The sequence below is a fragment of the Lolium rigidum genome, chromosome 5 (assembly GCF_022539505.1).
Source record: "Lolium rigidum isolate FL_2022 chromosome 5, APGP_CSIRO_Lrig_0.1, whole genome shotgun sequence".
Classification (NCBI taxonomy): domain Eukaryota; kingdom Viridiplantae; phylum Streptophyta; class Magnoliopsida; order Poales; family Poaceae; genus Lolium; species Lolium rigidum.
The window spans coordinates 165,134,978-165,152,564 of NC_061512.1; the positions used below are offsets into that span (position 1 = coordinate 165,134,978).

Consider the following 17,587-nt stretch of genomic DNA (forward strand, 5'->3'; position numbering starts at 1 on the left):
TGAATTAGTCAAGTATTTCCTCCTCATAAATTTCTACCAGGGGCCATCAGAAGCTTCAAATTTCCACCACCACTGGCACACCATACTATATTGAATATAGTCAGATTTTTAATTCCCATCCCCCCTTTCACTATGGGTTTACATATCAGCTTTCATTTAACCAGGATATCTCCTTTTACCTCTATTACTAGACCAGAGAAACCCTCTCATTGGTTTTTGTAGGCCCTCAATGTTTGTTTTATGAAGTAGCCTGAAGGACATTTGATACGCAACACGTTGGATAGGCATGCATCTGTCCATCCAGCCATCAATCCCTTTCCTAAGTTTGTCCTCCACAAATCTCATCTCAGTCACCGTTGTTCTTCTAGGACTAACAGGTGTACCAAGATATTTAATAGGCTAGTCACCAGCTTGACAATTAAAAATCTCAACATAACTATGTAGTTTTTCATCATCAGTTTGAATCAAAAGCAACTCACTTGTATCAAAGTTAATCTTCAAATTAGACATGGATTCAAACACATAGAGCAAGATTTTCAAATTTCTAGCCCTCTCCGGATCATATTGGATGAGAAGAATAGTATCATCAGCATATTGGAGGATAGAAAGTCGTCCATCAATCACATGATCAACCAAACCTTTGATTAAACCATTTGTTGTGTTGGACATTCTGGACCATCTGAACAAGCAATTAGCTGCAATATTGTAGAGAGTGGGAGCAAAAGAATCTCCTTGTCTCACACTTTTGTGACTACCAAAATATGGGCCTACAAAATCATTGAACTTCACACTCAAGGTGCCACCTGTAACAACATTCTTAACCCATGATAGCCAGCTTTTGCTACAACAATCAAGCAGAAAATTCCAGTTAACTTTTTTTTTTCCAGTTAACTTGGTTGTTATAAGCTTTTTTGAAGCCAATCTTCAAGATAACCCCTTGCTGCTTTTTTACTTCGTTTCTCTAAGGATTCGCCTTCTATTTCCTCCGTCGCCTTTCAGTCTGCGACGTTCTTCTCCCACCTCACGGCCGCCGCCGGTAGTCGCCGGTCTTTGCTTGCTACTCCGATTCGCGTTCTATTTCCTCTGTTGTCGCCCTGCCCTCTGGCTGCGACCAAGGCTTTGCACCTCAAGCCCATAGGGGCCCAACCCGAGCCCATCAAGCGGTGCAAATTTCCCATCCCCAACCAGCCGCCGCCGCGCCGCCGCCGAGAATAATGGAGGGGAGAGAAGACGACAAGAAGGGCGGCGCCGCCGCCGGCAGCTCAGCGCCGGGGTCAAGATTCAAGAACCTGGTGTCCAGGGAGTACTACAGCCACAAGAAGAAGGTACCTCTCCACGCCGCCCCCCACCCTCGTATTATCGCGGCACAAGCTGAATCTTTTCTTGATGCGAAAACCCAAAATTCCGCGAGAAAAGAAGCCCGAAGTTATGCAATGCTGAATATGTTCTTGATGCGAAACTAGCGAAAAAAGAGGACACAGTACAAAAGTTCCAATATTTGGGGTCGTCCGGTCTCGTTTTCGATCGGAGCAAAGTTGAGGGGAAACCTTTGATTTGACCTAATGGCTAGGGCGTCCTGAACTACTCCCAGTCATACATTTGATTCGGAGCAAAGTTGAGTAGTTTCTTTTTGTTAGAGAAAAAGGATCCCGGTCATTTTTTTTTCTTTCAGAGTGGTTCTTTTCTATTAAAGATGAAAATTCTTGCTAGCATATTGAGAAAGAAAATCAATTTCGAGCCAGGGGCTTATTTACTGCTGTCAAGATTCTTTACTGAACATGGGGACAACATCTCCCTTTCAGGAAAATCATTGTATTGTGAGGATCTCTTGGTTGCTTTCTGTTTGTTTTGGTATAAAGCTCCTTCCTTCTAGTATGATACTTACATGTAAAATTTAGTTGCTGATGTAGTTTTGTTGCTCCCTGTCCATCCTTTATTTGCTGTTCCTTATCAAGTAAATGACCATGGTCTTCTGTATTTTAGGTGCACTCCGTAGCGTGGAACTGCATAGGCACAAAGCTTGCCTCAGGCTCTATTGATCATACTGCACGTGTCTGGAGTATTGATCCCCATGGCCATGTAATTATCTCCCCTTGTTTAATAATTGCTACGGGAAGAGCCTTGCTTGTTATGGAACCAGATAACCATTTTTTTTGTTGTCTGCACTCAATGCTTATACTTTCCTGTGCACAGAATATGTATGGCTGTGAATATATCTCCATATCATATAATGCAAGCACTGAGTTATGGTCTAACTCTTTGCAAGAGTTGTTTATCCCTGTTCTTGGGATGGCGCACAACAGGAGCACCTTAATGAGAGCAGACATTCTCGTGATAGTTGACACGCACTACATCCCATTATACAAAAACTACTTCCCGAGTTTTCAAAAATGTGAAATAGTCCATGGATGTAGTTCATTCTATATCATGTGCACCTTCAGCAAATATGACTTCCTGTGACCTGTAAAAAAAAGGCAATTCTATGGCTTTCTCATTCACTATTCGTTTATATCCTGTTTTTTTTATATCTAGGTCACAAATGTTCATATTTTTGGATGAAATTTTGCAAGCGCAAATTAATATAGCATGACTTACTTCCATGAATTGTTTCGCAGTTTCTAAACTCGTAAAAGAGAAAATGAAGAAGATTGGAATATGGACTGTAGTGGCACGTAGGACGTAGCTGCCAAATTTGCTTCCTCCACCTTAGCATGTTTTATCTTTTGCACATTTTTTCCAGTTTGAAGAATATTGTGGCCATAGTTTATTAACATGAGTAGTGAATTTCATTCTGGATGGTGGAATACTGAGAACAAGTTATGCATTTATCGCCGAAATGTTAGCTACAGTAAATTGATTTACTTGTTTAGGAGTGAACATTTAGCTCTTTTGAATGAGGGGATGTATTTTAGGATTAGATTCTGCTTATTGGGACTTCCAAGCTGCAAACGATGCTGACAACACATTTTATCATACACAGTCCAAGGTTAAAGACATTGAGCTGAAAGGCCACACAGATAGTGTAGATCAATTATGCTGGGATCCAAAGCATCCTGAAACAGTTGCTACTGCAGCTGCTGACAAGACAATTCGTCTTTGGGATGCGCGGAGTAAGTAATACGATTCATGTCGGTCAATGTGCTAAAACTCCCAGTTTAGTTCATCATTGTTAATCCATTTAGTTTATATTTTTCTCTTCAGGTGGAAAATGCCAAGTTGTTGAACTTAGTGGAGAGAACATCAACATCACATACAAACATGATGGCACTCACATAGCTGTTGGAAATAAGGTTTACAATAACAGAATATGGGTACATTAGATTGTAGTATATTTTTTAGCTTTTCTAAATTGAGCATGCAATAATCTGACTTATGTGCATTTTGGTGCTTAGCTGTTTGTCTATTATATTTAATTTATTTAAAGTAAGTAATGGAACATCATTCCGATGCTTGACATTGCCATCATGAATCTTGTGTTTCTTCATCTCCTGTGGTTGTTCTTCTGATACATATATTGATAGTGCATGAGTTTATTTCCCTTTTCTCAAATAGCAAATTTAAACCCTGATATGTTTGTGATATGCATCATTATGCTGTGACCCAGCTCACACAACCCTTGGTATCTGTTTAGCTTTGTTATCCTGCTTGTTTTTAGTTTATACCTTGTGTAACTTTGCTAGAAATCTAGATCTTCTGTTGACCTAACTACTATGCTACGGACCTGCATAAAAGTATGTGACTATATTGTTATATATGTATTTTGAGAAAATGTTGCACCATATCATACACCGTAGTTTGGTACTGATGCACCTGGATATGATGGTTATTATGTATCAATTAGATGGAAGTCTTAGCATTTGTCTTGCTAAGTTTCTATAGTATGACAAGCGGTGTGAAAAGTTAGTATAGTTATCAACATGGCTCTATTTTGAGGGTCATGTAAGATTTAGCATGTTTCATAAAATGTGCACAATATATATTACTACTTTATATGAATGTCTAGTTTTATCAAGCCTTCAACTACAATAACAGCCGCTTCTAATGGTCTGTAGGAGGATGAGCTGACCATAGTGGATGTCCGGAAGCTAAAACCCATTCACAGACAGAAGTTCCCTTACGAGGTACTTTCCAAATGAAGTTTGGACACTGAAAAAATTCTTGAGGATAATTTTGTTCTGAATCCAGTTATGTTTTGGATGAACCTGTGCATATGCATGTGATAAGAAATATAGTGAAACACATGTGCATATGTGCTTGTCTTAGACCAAAAAACTGTGCACATTTATTCTTTTTAGAGGAAAAATGGTAAATTGTAGCCACTATACTCTGAATGCACACTGATGTGTGGTGCCAAACAGTTGAATCAACGTAATGTATTTACGGTTGATGTTCACACCTTTCTGAACTTTATGTTTTCAATTTGACGCAGTTCTCATTTTTCTTCACTTGCAGCGCATGCATTCTTGTTTTATGTCTGAAGTGAATTATTGATATGTTTCTCAGATTAATGAGATTTCGTGGAATAAAACTGGAGATATGTTCTTCATCACTACTGGACTTGGTAAGAAACCAAGATGTATTTTCCTCTTAATTATGAATGTTGAAGTTCATCATTTCTGAAAATGGAACAAGGATCCTTGATGTTTCCTTAAGTGTTAATATCACATAAATTGATGCTAATGCTGCCCCTCGGCTTTATTCTTGATGTAGGATTTGTTGAGGTGGTTAATTATCCTTCCCTTGATGTTGTCTGCAAACTAAATGCTCACACCGCAGGATGCTATTGCATAGCAATGGATCCCCTTGATAGGTGAGATGATTCTTTGTCGTTTTCAGTTATTTATCTGCCTAAATTAGGAAAAAATAGAGTATTTGCTAATAAACGACCAACCAGATTGCCTAGAAAATCAGAAAATTGCTCGAGCTTGATGATCCGTTGTTACTTTGGATCTAGATGATCTGTTATATTTGTTGATGGGTTGTCTGATTTGCTATCGGAATTAACACTGAAGCTATATTTTGACTTCTACAATATCAAGAAATATTGATTTGTATCGCTTCATCTTTAGATAAAATTCCTATCCCAAATACCTGTAATTGAGTGATTACCTACAATTATTTTAATTTGGTAGGTGACTTATGAATAGGATTTTTCAGGCCTTGATATAGACCAGGAATATATCGTATGGCCTATAGAAACCACTGGTTTAGTGGAAGAATGAAAACCATGACAAGGAGGCTGATTTTTCTCCACACACCTAAGGTCAATTTCAGAAAAGGGAGAAATTGTATCATCATGGAATTTTGCGGTGAACCCCTCACACACTCTCCTCAGCCCAATGCTTGACCCAAACTGGGTCTCATACTTCTGTCACCAGCCCTCATCTCGGTTGATTAGGTTCCAAGCCTGTCGATGTGTCCCTGCTATCTGTAGGTTCTTAAAACCTTGCTTCCCATCTCCTCTGCTGTTTTGCATACAAAGTTTAGCAGATTAAAAGCCGATCTAGGAGAAGGGGGTTGCTTAAGAAGATTAAGTCGGTAAGAGCAACTCTAGCAGATACTCAAAAAAGTGGAACTCAAAAACCAGTTTTGAGTATACTCCTAGACTGCATTTGAGTAGGGTGCTTGTTCTGCTTTTTTAGATAAAAAAAGCATACTTGGAAAACAATCCTCTAGTTGTCACATCTCTATGATGATTCAAACATAAACATTTCAAATGCGCAATTCGTGGAGGAGAGAGAGTGAGAGTGGAAATGGGCTTTTTGCGCACCACGTTTTGGGCTTTTTGCGCACACTTTGCTGGAGTTGCTCTAAGAGTTTTCAAGCACAGGTTGATTTCAACCTGGCCAAAACCAACAGTTCAGTTTCTTCAATTGCTGGTGATCAGAGCAGCATCACTAGCACAAATAAAACAATATGGAAGTTTATATGTTTTTGTGGAAACCCTTTTCGAACAACCCTTGGGGATAGATGTCATGACTGCAGCACGTGCGAAGACAGCATCCAAGGCCTTCTATGCACTTGGTGTGAAGTATGGAAACCTTTGAGGACCACAATCTGTCTTCCACTAATGTAATCTACATAATTAATTTTTGTTTTCTTTGAATCAGAAAGTTTTTCTGAATCATGTCAATTGGCCGCTCATCATGTCGCAGCAAAGCGACTGCAGTGGCCAGATTCGGGCACATGTAGGGCTGCTATACTCCTTCGTGTTGCTTCACTGATAGTATCCTTCATCTGCTGCTTGCCTCTAACATCATGGGACCAAACTCTGCAGGGGATTCTCTGCAAAAAATATGTTAACTGGAAATTCTCTTTTCTTTTGGCATAATTGGGCATTTTTAAACTGGCCACGGGTAACCTGCTTCCATTTCTGCAAATTTGCCACATGGTCCAAATTCTTATCCTGCTATGAACAGCAAGCTTTCTTTTAATTTGAGCTGATTGTATTAGTGTGCCATGCTAATGTTGTGCACACAATCACACAACTATACTCTGGCAATTGTGGGTAATTCCTTTTTCCTATCAGCATCCAGCGAGAGTATAGTTGTTTTGATGATGTCACTTACAGAATGTTTTGATGCCAGGTATTTTGCTGTCGGAAGTGCAGATTCACTTGTCAGTCTTTGGGATGTCAAAGAGTTGCTATGCATTAAAACCTTCACAAAACTGGAGTAAGTTCTTTTCTACCATGTAACTTCTGTAGGCTGCTTTCGTAGAAATAACTTCAGTTGCTTTTGTTTGAATCACCCTCAGTTGCCCGTAACCATTATTCAGATTGAAATTGGTAAATGTCCCTTTTTTTTTAGGTGGCCTGTAAGAACAGTTAGCTTCAGTCACAGCGGAGAATTTCTTGCATATGCCAGTGAAGATCCTTTCATTGACATTGTAAGTGGTCACAAACATAGTAAAATTTGTTTACGATTCGAGGCAAACTGTTCTGAAGAATTTAAATTTTCTTCCTTCCACCAGGCCAACATTCAGACTGGACGATCAATTCATCAGATTCCATCTAAGGCAGCTATGAACAGCGTTGAATGGAACCCTAAATACAACCTCCTGGCTTATGCAGGAGACGACAAGAATAAGTACCAGGCTGATGATGGTATAGTTGTTGCAGTCCACTCATTTAGATGCATTTGTTTCACTTTGCAACAGTGTTACTTCGTAGTTATTCAATTCTTCATCCGTAAAAGAAGAGGGGAAATGACATAGAAATGGAGTGGCACTAATGTTTCACGTCTTTCATTTTGCAGGTGTTTTCCGAATATTTGGTTTCGAAAGCACATAATCTGATTCGGAGCAGATTTATCATCAGCAAGTTCTCTTTATAGATGCAGCTATCTAGCATTCAAATATATCTGCTTTGAAGGCTTGATGAGGTGACCGTTCAATGCTTAGCACCCTTGTTTGGCTTGAGGGATATAATGGGTTGGTCTATCAGGACATTGTAGCACATTAGGGCTAAGCTAGAACAAAATTAGGGATTAGGTCATTGTACCAAATTTACAAGATTTTCATGATGGACCAACCTATGATTACTAAGGTGGTAATTTTCAAACCAAACATCCCAGGAATGAGCAGTGTTGTATTGTACCTTATGTTACTCCTAGGGGACATGTTTACCGCATCTGAGAGAATACTACAGCAATGGATTGTGGACAAGTAAAATAGATTGTTACAAATTTTGTATAAAATGTTCTTACAGAAGGAAAATTGAATAGAAGATGTCCCCAACTAGTAAACAATGTGCACCGGGCACAGTTGTCACCTTATTGGTCAAGTGGAGAAGCACGCTGAACTGTTTATTATCATTGTTTCCTTTGTTTGGGTTCTAAGTTCTAACCCGAAGGATTGAACTGGACCTGTTAATTATTGGCATCAGAAGCCAGATGCAAAACAGTGGCAACGAACTTATAAAATACCAACAAAATAATTCTAGCAAAAAGTTACCGTCCCATCTTATGTTTTATCTACTTATGAAATCTGAGGGATTATCATTTTTTTTTTTTTGCGGGGTTGTAACTTGGAGGCATCAAATGACAAAAATGCAAAAGAAGTGGCAACGAACTTACAGAAGACCAAAAAATGCAAGGATAAAAGACAATTGTTTTTGAAACTAAATATCCACGGGGAGTGCAAGTTGAATTCCAGACAAATCGCTCCTAAATCACAGTGACGCGAGCCGACCACGTGCCTCAAACATGCCAGTGAGGCATCGAGCCTCATGTTCTGAGACTTGAATTGCGAAATTAGCATACAACAACAACAAAGAGACATTGCATTGCTTCTGAAGAATGAATGGCACGTCACTTCATGACATTCATAATCTTTCCGTTCTGGAGCCTTCTGTTTGATCTGATACACACAAATACACTGGCTGAAAACGAAAGATAACCCTCTGCACACATCCAAATAACATGGGACTCAGATCCACAACAAAAGCCAAGAAAAGAATAACAAACACTTCCCTGAGACTCGCAGGAATGTAAAAAACAAAAGAACCAACCAAGAATCATATCCTGTCGAACTGGCAACCAGACTTCTTCATCCGATCATCACCAAGACGCTCCACATCTCTTCAACAACTCAGGATCTGTACACGTTGAAATGCTTAGCCCACCGCCGCGCCATGAATGGGTCAAGATGGTCCCAGCTCTCGGCGCAGCAGCTGCTCCTCCTCTCACCGCCGCCGATGCTTGGACCCATGTCCCTTATCCCGCAGCACCTGTTGTCGCCACCTTTCTCCTCAAACCCGACCGCGGCCTCGCCGTTCCTCGGCTGATCCTCCCTTCCACCCTCCAGGTAGCTATAACCGACCAGAATGAAGCCACAGTCCGCCACCAGGTCAAGCGGGATCCTCCTCTCCTCGCCACCCCTCAGCTCGCCAAGCCTCACCACCCCACCATGCTCACCTATCCTCAGCTGGGTGTCCCCTATCACGCCGCCGAGCAACCGCGCCAGGAGCTCCTCGAACTCATGCATCACGAAGCTGTTCTGCACCCCGAAGCCGAGCCCGACGTGGAACTGGTGGACCGGGATGTTCGAACGGTTCATGTCCACCCCAACATAGCTGCGGATCGGATGGTCGGAGAGGTGAAGGATGCATTTGCTAGGGTTCTGGTGCGCCCGGTCCTCGAGTATCTTCAGACCCTTCTGCAAGGCCCCTACTGGATCATTTCCACCGACGGAGCAGAGGTGCTCGATGACCTGTAGCGCCATCCGTTTGCCGTGGGACGACATCCGGCGCAAGGGGAATGCGCGGGTTGCAGTGGTAGCATTTGTGACGATGGCTAACCGGTCGATGGCGCGCATGGAGAAGACGACAAGTGCCACTGCCTGCTTCAGGAGTCTCAGGTGTGGGCCGTTGGGGCTGGCAACCAAGACGAGGTCCATGGCTGGCTGTGGAGCTAGACTGACTGAGAGGTAAGCACGCCTCTGCGCGCTTGGTGAAGCCATCTGCGATGGCGAAAGCATGGAGGAGCTGCTGTACTGGCAGTGCTGTTGTAGTGGCATCATGCGTCCACAAGGGTAGTGTCCGAGAGCATGGTGGTGAGCTGCTGCCACTGGAGACGGGATCAGGGCGAAGCGCAGGCACGGGTCGACATGCTCCGTCAGAGTGTAAGGCTCGACGGGGTCATCATCGTTGTAGCGGGTGGCACGGATGGAGGACCTTCTGTTGACACGGGACGTCGCGATGTTGTCGTCGAGGATGCGGAGGATCGGATCAGACTGGTTGTGCAGCAGCGGTGGCACCTTCATGTCACGCGGCAGCTGAGACCACTGCGCACGGCAGATAGGGCATGTGACATTGCCGTGCCGGATGTTGGAGGCGATGCACAGAAAGTGGAAAGAGTGGGAGCATTGGGCTGTGAAGATCGCTGGCCTGTCGCTGTTGTCAATGTCACTGCTGCTGATGCTGAGGCTCTCCAAACATATTGCACACAGGTTCTGCATGAGAATACAGTGTAAAATGTTTAGTCAGTGGATGAGTTCAGAATACATGTGAGAGCAGATTAGAAACTAAAACTGATGTGCATACAAGTAGCTGTAAACGATCGCCACAGCCTAGATTTAACGGGCTTGGAACTATTAGTGAAGGAAGGATTTTTTAAGACTAGAAAACAATGTCTGCTTTCATTGTCTTGGAGAGTCATGTATGCCATGTATGTCATAACATTGATATATGCCATCTATATGGCATAATACATGCCATGCATGTCGCCGCAGGTGTCATAAGGATACATAAGCCACTGTCTTGTTCTTTTGTATACCATTAGGGAGACAAGTATCATGTTACCAGAGAGACCTTATGATTCATCTGAGTGGTGATATGATTGTCCATCAATAGCCACTAAAAAGTACCGATGCTCCATTATACTGAAACAAACAAAGGGTGCACATACTAACAGTCCTTACTTAGTAGATAATATATGAGTGGACAACCATACAACCCATCATGTGCACTAAATAAATGGAACCACACTTTTCAATTAATTGCAACATTTTGCCAGATTTTCAAACTACGACATGAGGTCATGGAGATAGCTGCTGTCCAGATCCTCGTGATTTGGAGGTAGACAAATGTAGCCAAGAATCTAAACCCTCAAAATTATTGCCTCCTCAAGTCTTTCCTTTAGAAAGGAGAAAAGGGTTTATCTCAGTGATCTTCCACCTCTTACACACCACAATATTAAAAATCTCTACAGGAAGAAATTGAGCACTCCTAAGAGAGACCAAAGTGAAGATGAACCCCACAATATCAAGATTTTCTGCTACAGTCCCCTTCTCTTACAGCCCCAATTTCTCCTCTTAGCTTGACCCTTGCTATCTCAGTTTATTGCCACCTGATAGTAGGTAAAGCATGTAGTATCTGATTTCTTAACAAGAATTAATTGGTTGACACTGGGCACATCTAAACATAACTGCCCATGCTTTAGTAGATAAACAACTCCTAATTATTAAAAGAAAGGCTCAATTACCGGTAAAGGTAGTGATCAAGAATAGGGCTGGTGGTCCAAATGGAACAAGAAAAGAAGAGAAAAGAAAAGAAAAACAAATAATGAAAGTGGGCATGGAGCTGGTGGTACCTTGTCAGCCATTCTAGTGCTGGTCGGCTCCTCCAGCTTTTCCTGTTCTCCATCACTCCTGTCTGCTGGAGCATTCACTGCTGAGCAGGAGATCTGCACACACAATTACAGACCTCAGTCCTGTTAATACATTGCCATTTTGCAGTATAGAGCTACAAGCAAGGCATCCACCACCTAACCATATAGTACATCCTATACGACAGTGCTAGAAAAAATTAGCACTGTTAACAGTTAAGTTACTAGAGAAACAATATTTATTTTGAGCTGGTAAAAGGATGCACGGATAATAGATGATAATACCAGGGAAAGATGATTGCCCAGTTCCAACACAATGTTAGAAGAAGAGAAAAACATGGGTACCAATTTTCCTAGAAAAATGATTAAAAAAACATAAGAAAGACAAAGTGCTCCATGCCCCCTGTGCAGTGCGGCTTGCAGGTTGCATCATGCATCGGCGTACCAACGAGAATAATGCATTGGCTTTTCAGTCACCAAAGAACTGAATCAAAATAACCATTCCACACAGAACAAGCTTCTTGGGAGTTTTGAACTTCAGAGGACAACATCTCTAAAGAAAACTCCAGAGGATGTGTAGATCCAAAGTGATTTATTCTTTGTGGGGCTGTAAATGGACCACAAGAACGGGAGTACGTGGTGCGTATAATCATTTCCCAAGGTGCTAGCAATACAAGGAAGGAACGGGAGGGAGCTAGAACAATCATTTCCATAAATGAATGAGCAGGGCAGCAGTACCTAGAAACAGCAGCTACTGTTGGAAAAGGAAGAGGAAGAAAATGCGACAGGAGCGGCAATGCTCCTGTTGCTCCAGCTTGGTTAGAACATTTGCAACAGATAGAGAGATCATTTTAAGAACCCAAGATCAAGAGACGAAGAAGAAGCCAAAAGTCTCCCCAAAAAACAGGTCACAAAGGGATGCATAGCTGGCTAGGAACCAAAACTTATCTAACCCCAGAGGAAAAAGAGCCTATGGTTCTTGGACATGAGCGACACTGAAACCGAAGAAACTGAACATCTCTGATGAAATGCAGAGAGGGAGGGGCAGAGATTTTACGGTCTTGGGAGGCGGCGGGGAGGGAGAGGCGGCGTGGGAGGAGAAGAAGGAGGCGCAGGAGAAGCCGATCCGCTTGGCCGCCGCCCTCCGCCACCGCGCGAGCGTTCCTTCGCCGGCGATGCCGCATCCCCCCGCCATTGCGCTCTGACCCCCGCAGCTACAGCACCATTCCCCTGTTTCTTGCTGTCCTAGGTGGTGGTGTAAACGCTTCTGCTTTGCCTGCCTTCTGGTTCTCCCTTGTACATGGAGCAAAAGGGGCCAAGGGCCATGAAGTCATCATACTCTCTCTCTCCCCAAAGTGAGTGAGCAGAGTTGTTTGGTAGTTGCAGCAAAACCCTTCGTTAGTTTCTCATCTAGATTTCAGCCCCTGGAAACATAAACTTAAGAAAAAAATCTCGAAACTTGAAATGCTTTAGAGCATCTTCAATTGGGTTTCTCAAACCTTCGGCTCGTGCTAGTGTCTGTAGTCGTCGCTAGGTGGTCTAATTATCTATTTGTAATTTTTATTAATTTTAAATATTTTTGTACTATTGTTGATGATTATTAATAGATCCGTGGAATTTTCGCAAAAATAGGCTACTTCGATCTCAACGTGCTTCAAATATTGTTCGGTACTTCGGTGTGCCCACCCTGGCCCGGTCCGGCTCCGGAGACTTAAGATGTGTGACGTCTTTGACTTTTACACTTGTTTTATTTTTTTTCTTAGGGGACATGGTTGAAAATGGACACCCCCTAAACACGGCATCACACCCAAAAGGGTCAATCCGACATTTTTCTTTTCTGAACGTCGTTTGGGGCACGAGACTCTGTGAAATGCTTTCTATACTACTCTTTTCTCTTCACATTAGTAATTAGGAACACGTTTGAGGTTCTTTATGGAAAAGCACAATACTGATGGGTGTATGGCCAATTCCAAACACAGACGAACGCCTTTATGCAAAAGCGTCCTTGCTTGCTGAGCTGCTGCTCACTGTGGTCCCAAACTCACACTATACTCCTTTTTCTTTGCGCACGGAAAGGACAATCTGTAACGCGTGCCTGCCCAGCCCTGTCGCAACTCGAGCTTCCCACTGCCTAGCTAGCTCACCCGTTGGTGCTTCATTCATCGGCAAGGCAACCCCAGCAAGATTACGGCAAACCGCCGCATTTCTTTCAGCAAGAGGATAGCCCCAAATAGAAAAATTCTGGCCTATTTTTGTATTTCCTGCCCGAGCACATGCTCCAAAAAGGCCTGGCCTGGATAAAAAAAATGCGGTGCCATCGATACCCCCGGGGTATTTGGATTTGGGGTACCAAATCCCGATCCCCTACTACCGCTATCGCCGCATCCTATCCTCCGCCGCCGCACCCCCTCCTATGGCGCCCCTTCGGCAAATCAGTTGCCTATGAATCGAGTTGCGGTGTTATGTGGCCGTAGGGGTTCTTGCATCCACCACCCTCGTAGCCCTCCCGCTAACCGCGAGGCGGAGGTTGCCCGCATGCATGGGCGGCGCAACATCACTAACTGGGATGGCATTCGGGCTACACTGGCGTAGCCTGAGGTGAACAAAGACAACAACAACATGGAGGCGGGAAGCTCCCACACACTGCTGCGTGCACACACACTGGAAGGGGGGGATTGACGCTCCTTCCATGCGTGCAACCACGCCGCGCCTCTCTCGGAGCGGCGGCACCCGCACATGACGTGAATTTGTTGTGCTCGACAAGTTTGTCCCACTATTCAAACGTGAGGCAGACGAACTCCTCCTCCAACGCGAACGCTATGTGGTGGGGAACACCACCGACGAGGCCATGCGCAACCGTGTTGTCAATGCCCGGAGCTGGCCAAGGAGATGCGCCGCTTCGCCGTCTTGTTCCACTTCCGGCACTATGGGTAGATTACGGCTAGGGTTTGATCATCCTCCGGTGTGTATGTATAAAATGTATGGTGAAGTATGTAGATTTTTAATTTCTCGCGTGGATTTTCTTTTAAAATTTACGGTATGAGTTTTGGTATATGTTCTAGCAGCTCCATTTTCAAACGCAAAAACATTCCTAAAGCCAGCAAACCATCATATTCCAGTCCTATAAATTTCTTTCTTTCCCACATATATTTTATATATGTTGTTAACAACTAAGGAGAGACTCCTATAGCAATTTTATGAAGTATTATGTACCCTCGTATTTTCATGAGAGTATGTCATTTGCATGCTCTACAAAAACGGGGAAGAAGATGAGTAACTTTAAGAAAGCCGATCTCTACTATCAACCCCCTCCTCTCCCGAACCCCTCCCCAACCCTAACCGCCGCCGCCGGTTGCGCCACCGGGGCAAAGACCCTCGGGGTGTGGCGGCCGCGGGGGCCTTTCCTCGCCGACGTGGGGGACGGCGGACGGGCTCTCCCCTCCTCGACGCACGCGGCGGCGGCCGGCACGGATGGTGATGGGCGGCGGCGGCTCTTGCGCTGCGGTCCCCCTCCCCTCCCGTAGGCTTCCACCCGGAGCACACCGGCAGGGGCTGGTGGTGGGCGGCGGCCAGGCCCTCGGTCTGCGCCATGCCCTCCCCCCGCCTCTCGTCGGTGCGTGGAGATGATCACGGGCTTCTTACGCGTCACGAGGGCGCCCGGGACAGCAGCCTTGGGTTCGACGGAGGAGGTGGCTCTCTTCTACGCCGGAGAGGGTCGGCCTGCGGTTGGTGGTGGTGGATCTTTTGATCTATCACCGCGATCCGGCGGCGAGATGGAGGGGCATGGAAGCCGGCGATGGTGTCGCTGGTGGAGGGTTGGATTGGCCAGTCCGGGATGGTCGCCGACGTGGGAGTCCGACCTGTATAAACACGGCGGTCCTAGGGCCGCTCTTGCGTGAAGAGGAGGACCTACCGGAGGCCTGGACTCGTGATCTGGCTGGTGGGTTGAGTTCCGGAAGGCTCCGCCGACGAATGTAACAGTGCTTTGCCTGGAGTTTGCTGGATCGGAGGTATTCGGTCGTGCGCACCCATGCTTTTATTTCAACCGATTGGTTCTGGAGGGAGCGGCGCGAAGCTCTTTTTCTGTGTTGACATCAAGTGACTATGGATCCATGATGAAAGTCGGAAGAAGAGAATTTCATGAAGGTCGGAGGGGAGGACTAGCTAAGGGAGGTTCAAGTCTCCGCGCTATTGAGAGGCTTGCTTGGTGTTCCGGGCTTCACAGCAGCGGTATGAAAGTGGGGGTGCCAACACAGGTGAAGTGTAGAGTCTTACCTTTCAGGGTGAAAACCCAAGGTCTGGCCTTAACTGGTTGTGCCTGGCAATGGCCTTGGTGGGGGCATTGTTTTTGAGAGCGGGGACTATCTTCATGGTGAAAACCTAAGATCTTTGATCAGGCGACGATGGTGTTTAAGCACTGTTCCCTTCTTGGAGGCGTCGTTTTTTGGAGAGTCTGTAATTTAGGTGTTGTCTTGGCGATCGATGTATTGCTGTTGTTAGACCTGAGATACTGTAGCGGGGCTTTTGTTTCTTAGTTTTCTTTTCCTTTTTCTGGTTGTGTACGTTGTTGCAGAGGCTGGGTGTAATTGGTATCTTCTTGATATTAATATATTCCCTTTATCGAAAAAAATGTAAATTTTTCGGTCTTTTCATACAACCTGTGCAAAAATGGAGGCGGCTCCTTGTGGCTTAAACGAAATCCATAAGGCAGTGTTTGGTTGCACGGAATTGGCGCTCGGAATTGGAATTGAGGTCAAAAAGGCCAATTCCGCTGTTTGGTTGCGCTTGGAATTGGGCCGTGGAATTCGGAGGCCAATTCAAGGTCCAGCCCCGCGAGTGTAATTTTCTACCCCTCCAATTCAGAGGTCTCGGAAACGAGCGAAGCGGTACCAGCCCTCAACCTGGAGGGCCCTTCGCCTGGAGGGATCCCGCGCCGCCGATAGGAGAGCCGACGCGCAGCAGCTCTGCAACCGCCGCCGGTGACTAGCTGGATACTCTCATTTCCACACATGTGACATCCAAACAGGATTTGATATTCCATTGAAACCAAAATTCTATAGCTGGATACCACGCGCATCCAAACACACTTTGTGGTATTCCATTGAATTGGTTGATTTGGTTTTCCATTGCCAATTCAATACGAGGTCAATTCTGTGCAACCAAACAGGGCAGTATAGATAGCAACTTTTGACACTCCTGCCGTCCTTTCAGCACGTGACGTAGGACTGGCATGGGCTAGTGCTGGTATGGAGCAGCGTGCAGCATGGAGGCCATTCAAGCTCAACACAGTCTGTGAGGCAGGCGGTCAGTCAGAGACTCAGAGTAGCGCAGTGCCCAATAAGTCCAGTGGAAACCTTTTTTTTCCTTTTTTTTTTCTCGTATCTTGTCCGTTTCCTTCGTCCCCCCTTTTCTTTGTATTTCTTCTCACCGCCCTCGAGAACTTCCATGGGAACCGGTTACCGGTCTATACTTCGTGCAACTGTGCAAGCCAGGGGAAGGAGACAAGGGAAGTAGATGGATGCGGCTTAAAAACAGTACTGCCAACAACTGCCCAAGGCAATGTTGATGTGTGTGTAGTGGTTGCACTAGTTGCAACAATTCCACCAGTAAAAGAGAGATAAGAAGAGAAATGCGTGTATTATTTTGCACTGAGAGAGATTGGGCAACGACGAGAGTGAGATCCTCAAGACTGTTGCAAGGGAAGATCCGTTGGAGCTGCTTTGGTCTTTTCTGGAGTTGTTGATCAATTGAAAGCCTAGGGAATTGAAAAAAAAATAGAGGAAAGGCAAAAGAATTTTTGTCTCAGTTCATTGATCAAGAAGAAGCAAGTAGTACAAGATGTTATCCTTGTAGACTGCATACCAAAAAAAAAGTTTAATCTCTCGGCAATAGGTGACCCAAATGTTTTGCCCCGGCGAAACTCTATGAGCTCGTCTCCATTATGATAGGCGAAAGGATAACCGATTCCATGACTTCTTAATTTTGATCTTATGGAACCTGCAAGACACAAACACATACATTGAAAAACCATTTGTTTATGCTAAAATGTTGGATTCACCTCTTGGTGAATCCATTTGTTGTAGCATCCGAAGGAAGTGATCCCAAGAAGAACCCCTAAAATCACAAAAATATGCAACATGGAGCAGTTGGTCAATAGACAGAAAATAGGGCTAGTGGCAACATCTCTCATCTTAACAAAATCATGATAAGCATCTCAACAATAAGCATAAGAGGCAACAATAGGCATCAGAGGCAACAATAAGTAGGAAACTTAGGCAACATATATATTTAAATCCCACTTATAAAGTCAACAGGCAACTTTGCCAAACATATTAATTGGATACAAAATCCCAGATACAAAATAATAAACTAAATGAACATTGTATTATTCATCAGAACATTTGAGAATATAAATCTTAAGTAATGAAATCTGATTGAGGACTAAAATAGCTAGTAAGACCAAATTATTAAGCCACGGATCA

At 44.3% G+C, this 17,587-nt stretch overlaps 2 protein-coding genes across 3 annotated transcripts in view; one reads left to right on the top strand and one right to left on the bottom strand.

The window, feature by feature from the left end:
• The first annotated feature begins 1,139 nt into the window (after positions 1 to 1,139).
• On the top strand, positions 1,140 to 7,710 carry LOC124653175 (THO complex subunit 3-like). 2 transcript variants are annotated; one of them, XM_047192242.1, is made up of 11 exons: positions 1,140 to 1,325; positions 1,984 to 2,079; positions 2,981 to 3,110; positions 3,202 to 3,311; positions 4,053 to 4,121; positions 4,504 to 4,561; positions 4,711 to 4,810; positions 6,588 to 6,674; positions 6,810 to 6,888; positions 6,973 to 7,105; positions 7,257 to 7,710. In XM_047192242.1, exons 1-11 carry the CDS (start codon positions 1,215 to 1,217, stop codon positions 7,289 to 7,291), a joined length of 1,008 nt encoding a protein of 335 aa, XP_047048198.1. In that variant the 5' UTR covers positions 1,140 to 1,214; the 3' UTR covers positions 7,292 to 7,710. The 2 variants fall into 2 exon arrangements, with proteins under 2 accessions (XP_047048198.1, XP_047048199.1); XM_047192243.1 differs by having other exon boundaries at positions 1,142 to 1,325; positions 3,202 to 3,290.
• Positions 7,711 to 8,381: 671 nt separating this feature from the next.
• Positions 8,382 to 17,587, bottom strand: part of LOC124656657 — a 30,808-nt gene continuing 21,602 nt past the window's right edge. The window contains exons 3-5 of the mRNA XM_047195364.1: positions 12,163 to 12,319; positions 11,091 to 11,183; positions 8,382 to 9,951 (exon numbers count right to left, since the gene is read on the bottom strand). Of these exons, the coding sequence (XP_047051320.1) occupies positions 8,590 to 9,951; positions 11,091 to 11,183; positions 12,163 to 12,319 (1,612 nt within the window). The 3' untranslated portion in view covers positions 8,382 to 8,589. The remainder of the gene's footprint in view (positions 9,952 to 11,090; positions 11,184 to 12,162; positions 12,320 to 17,587) is intronic.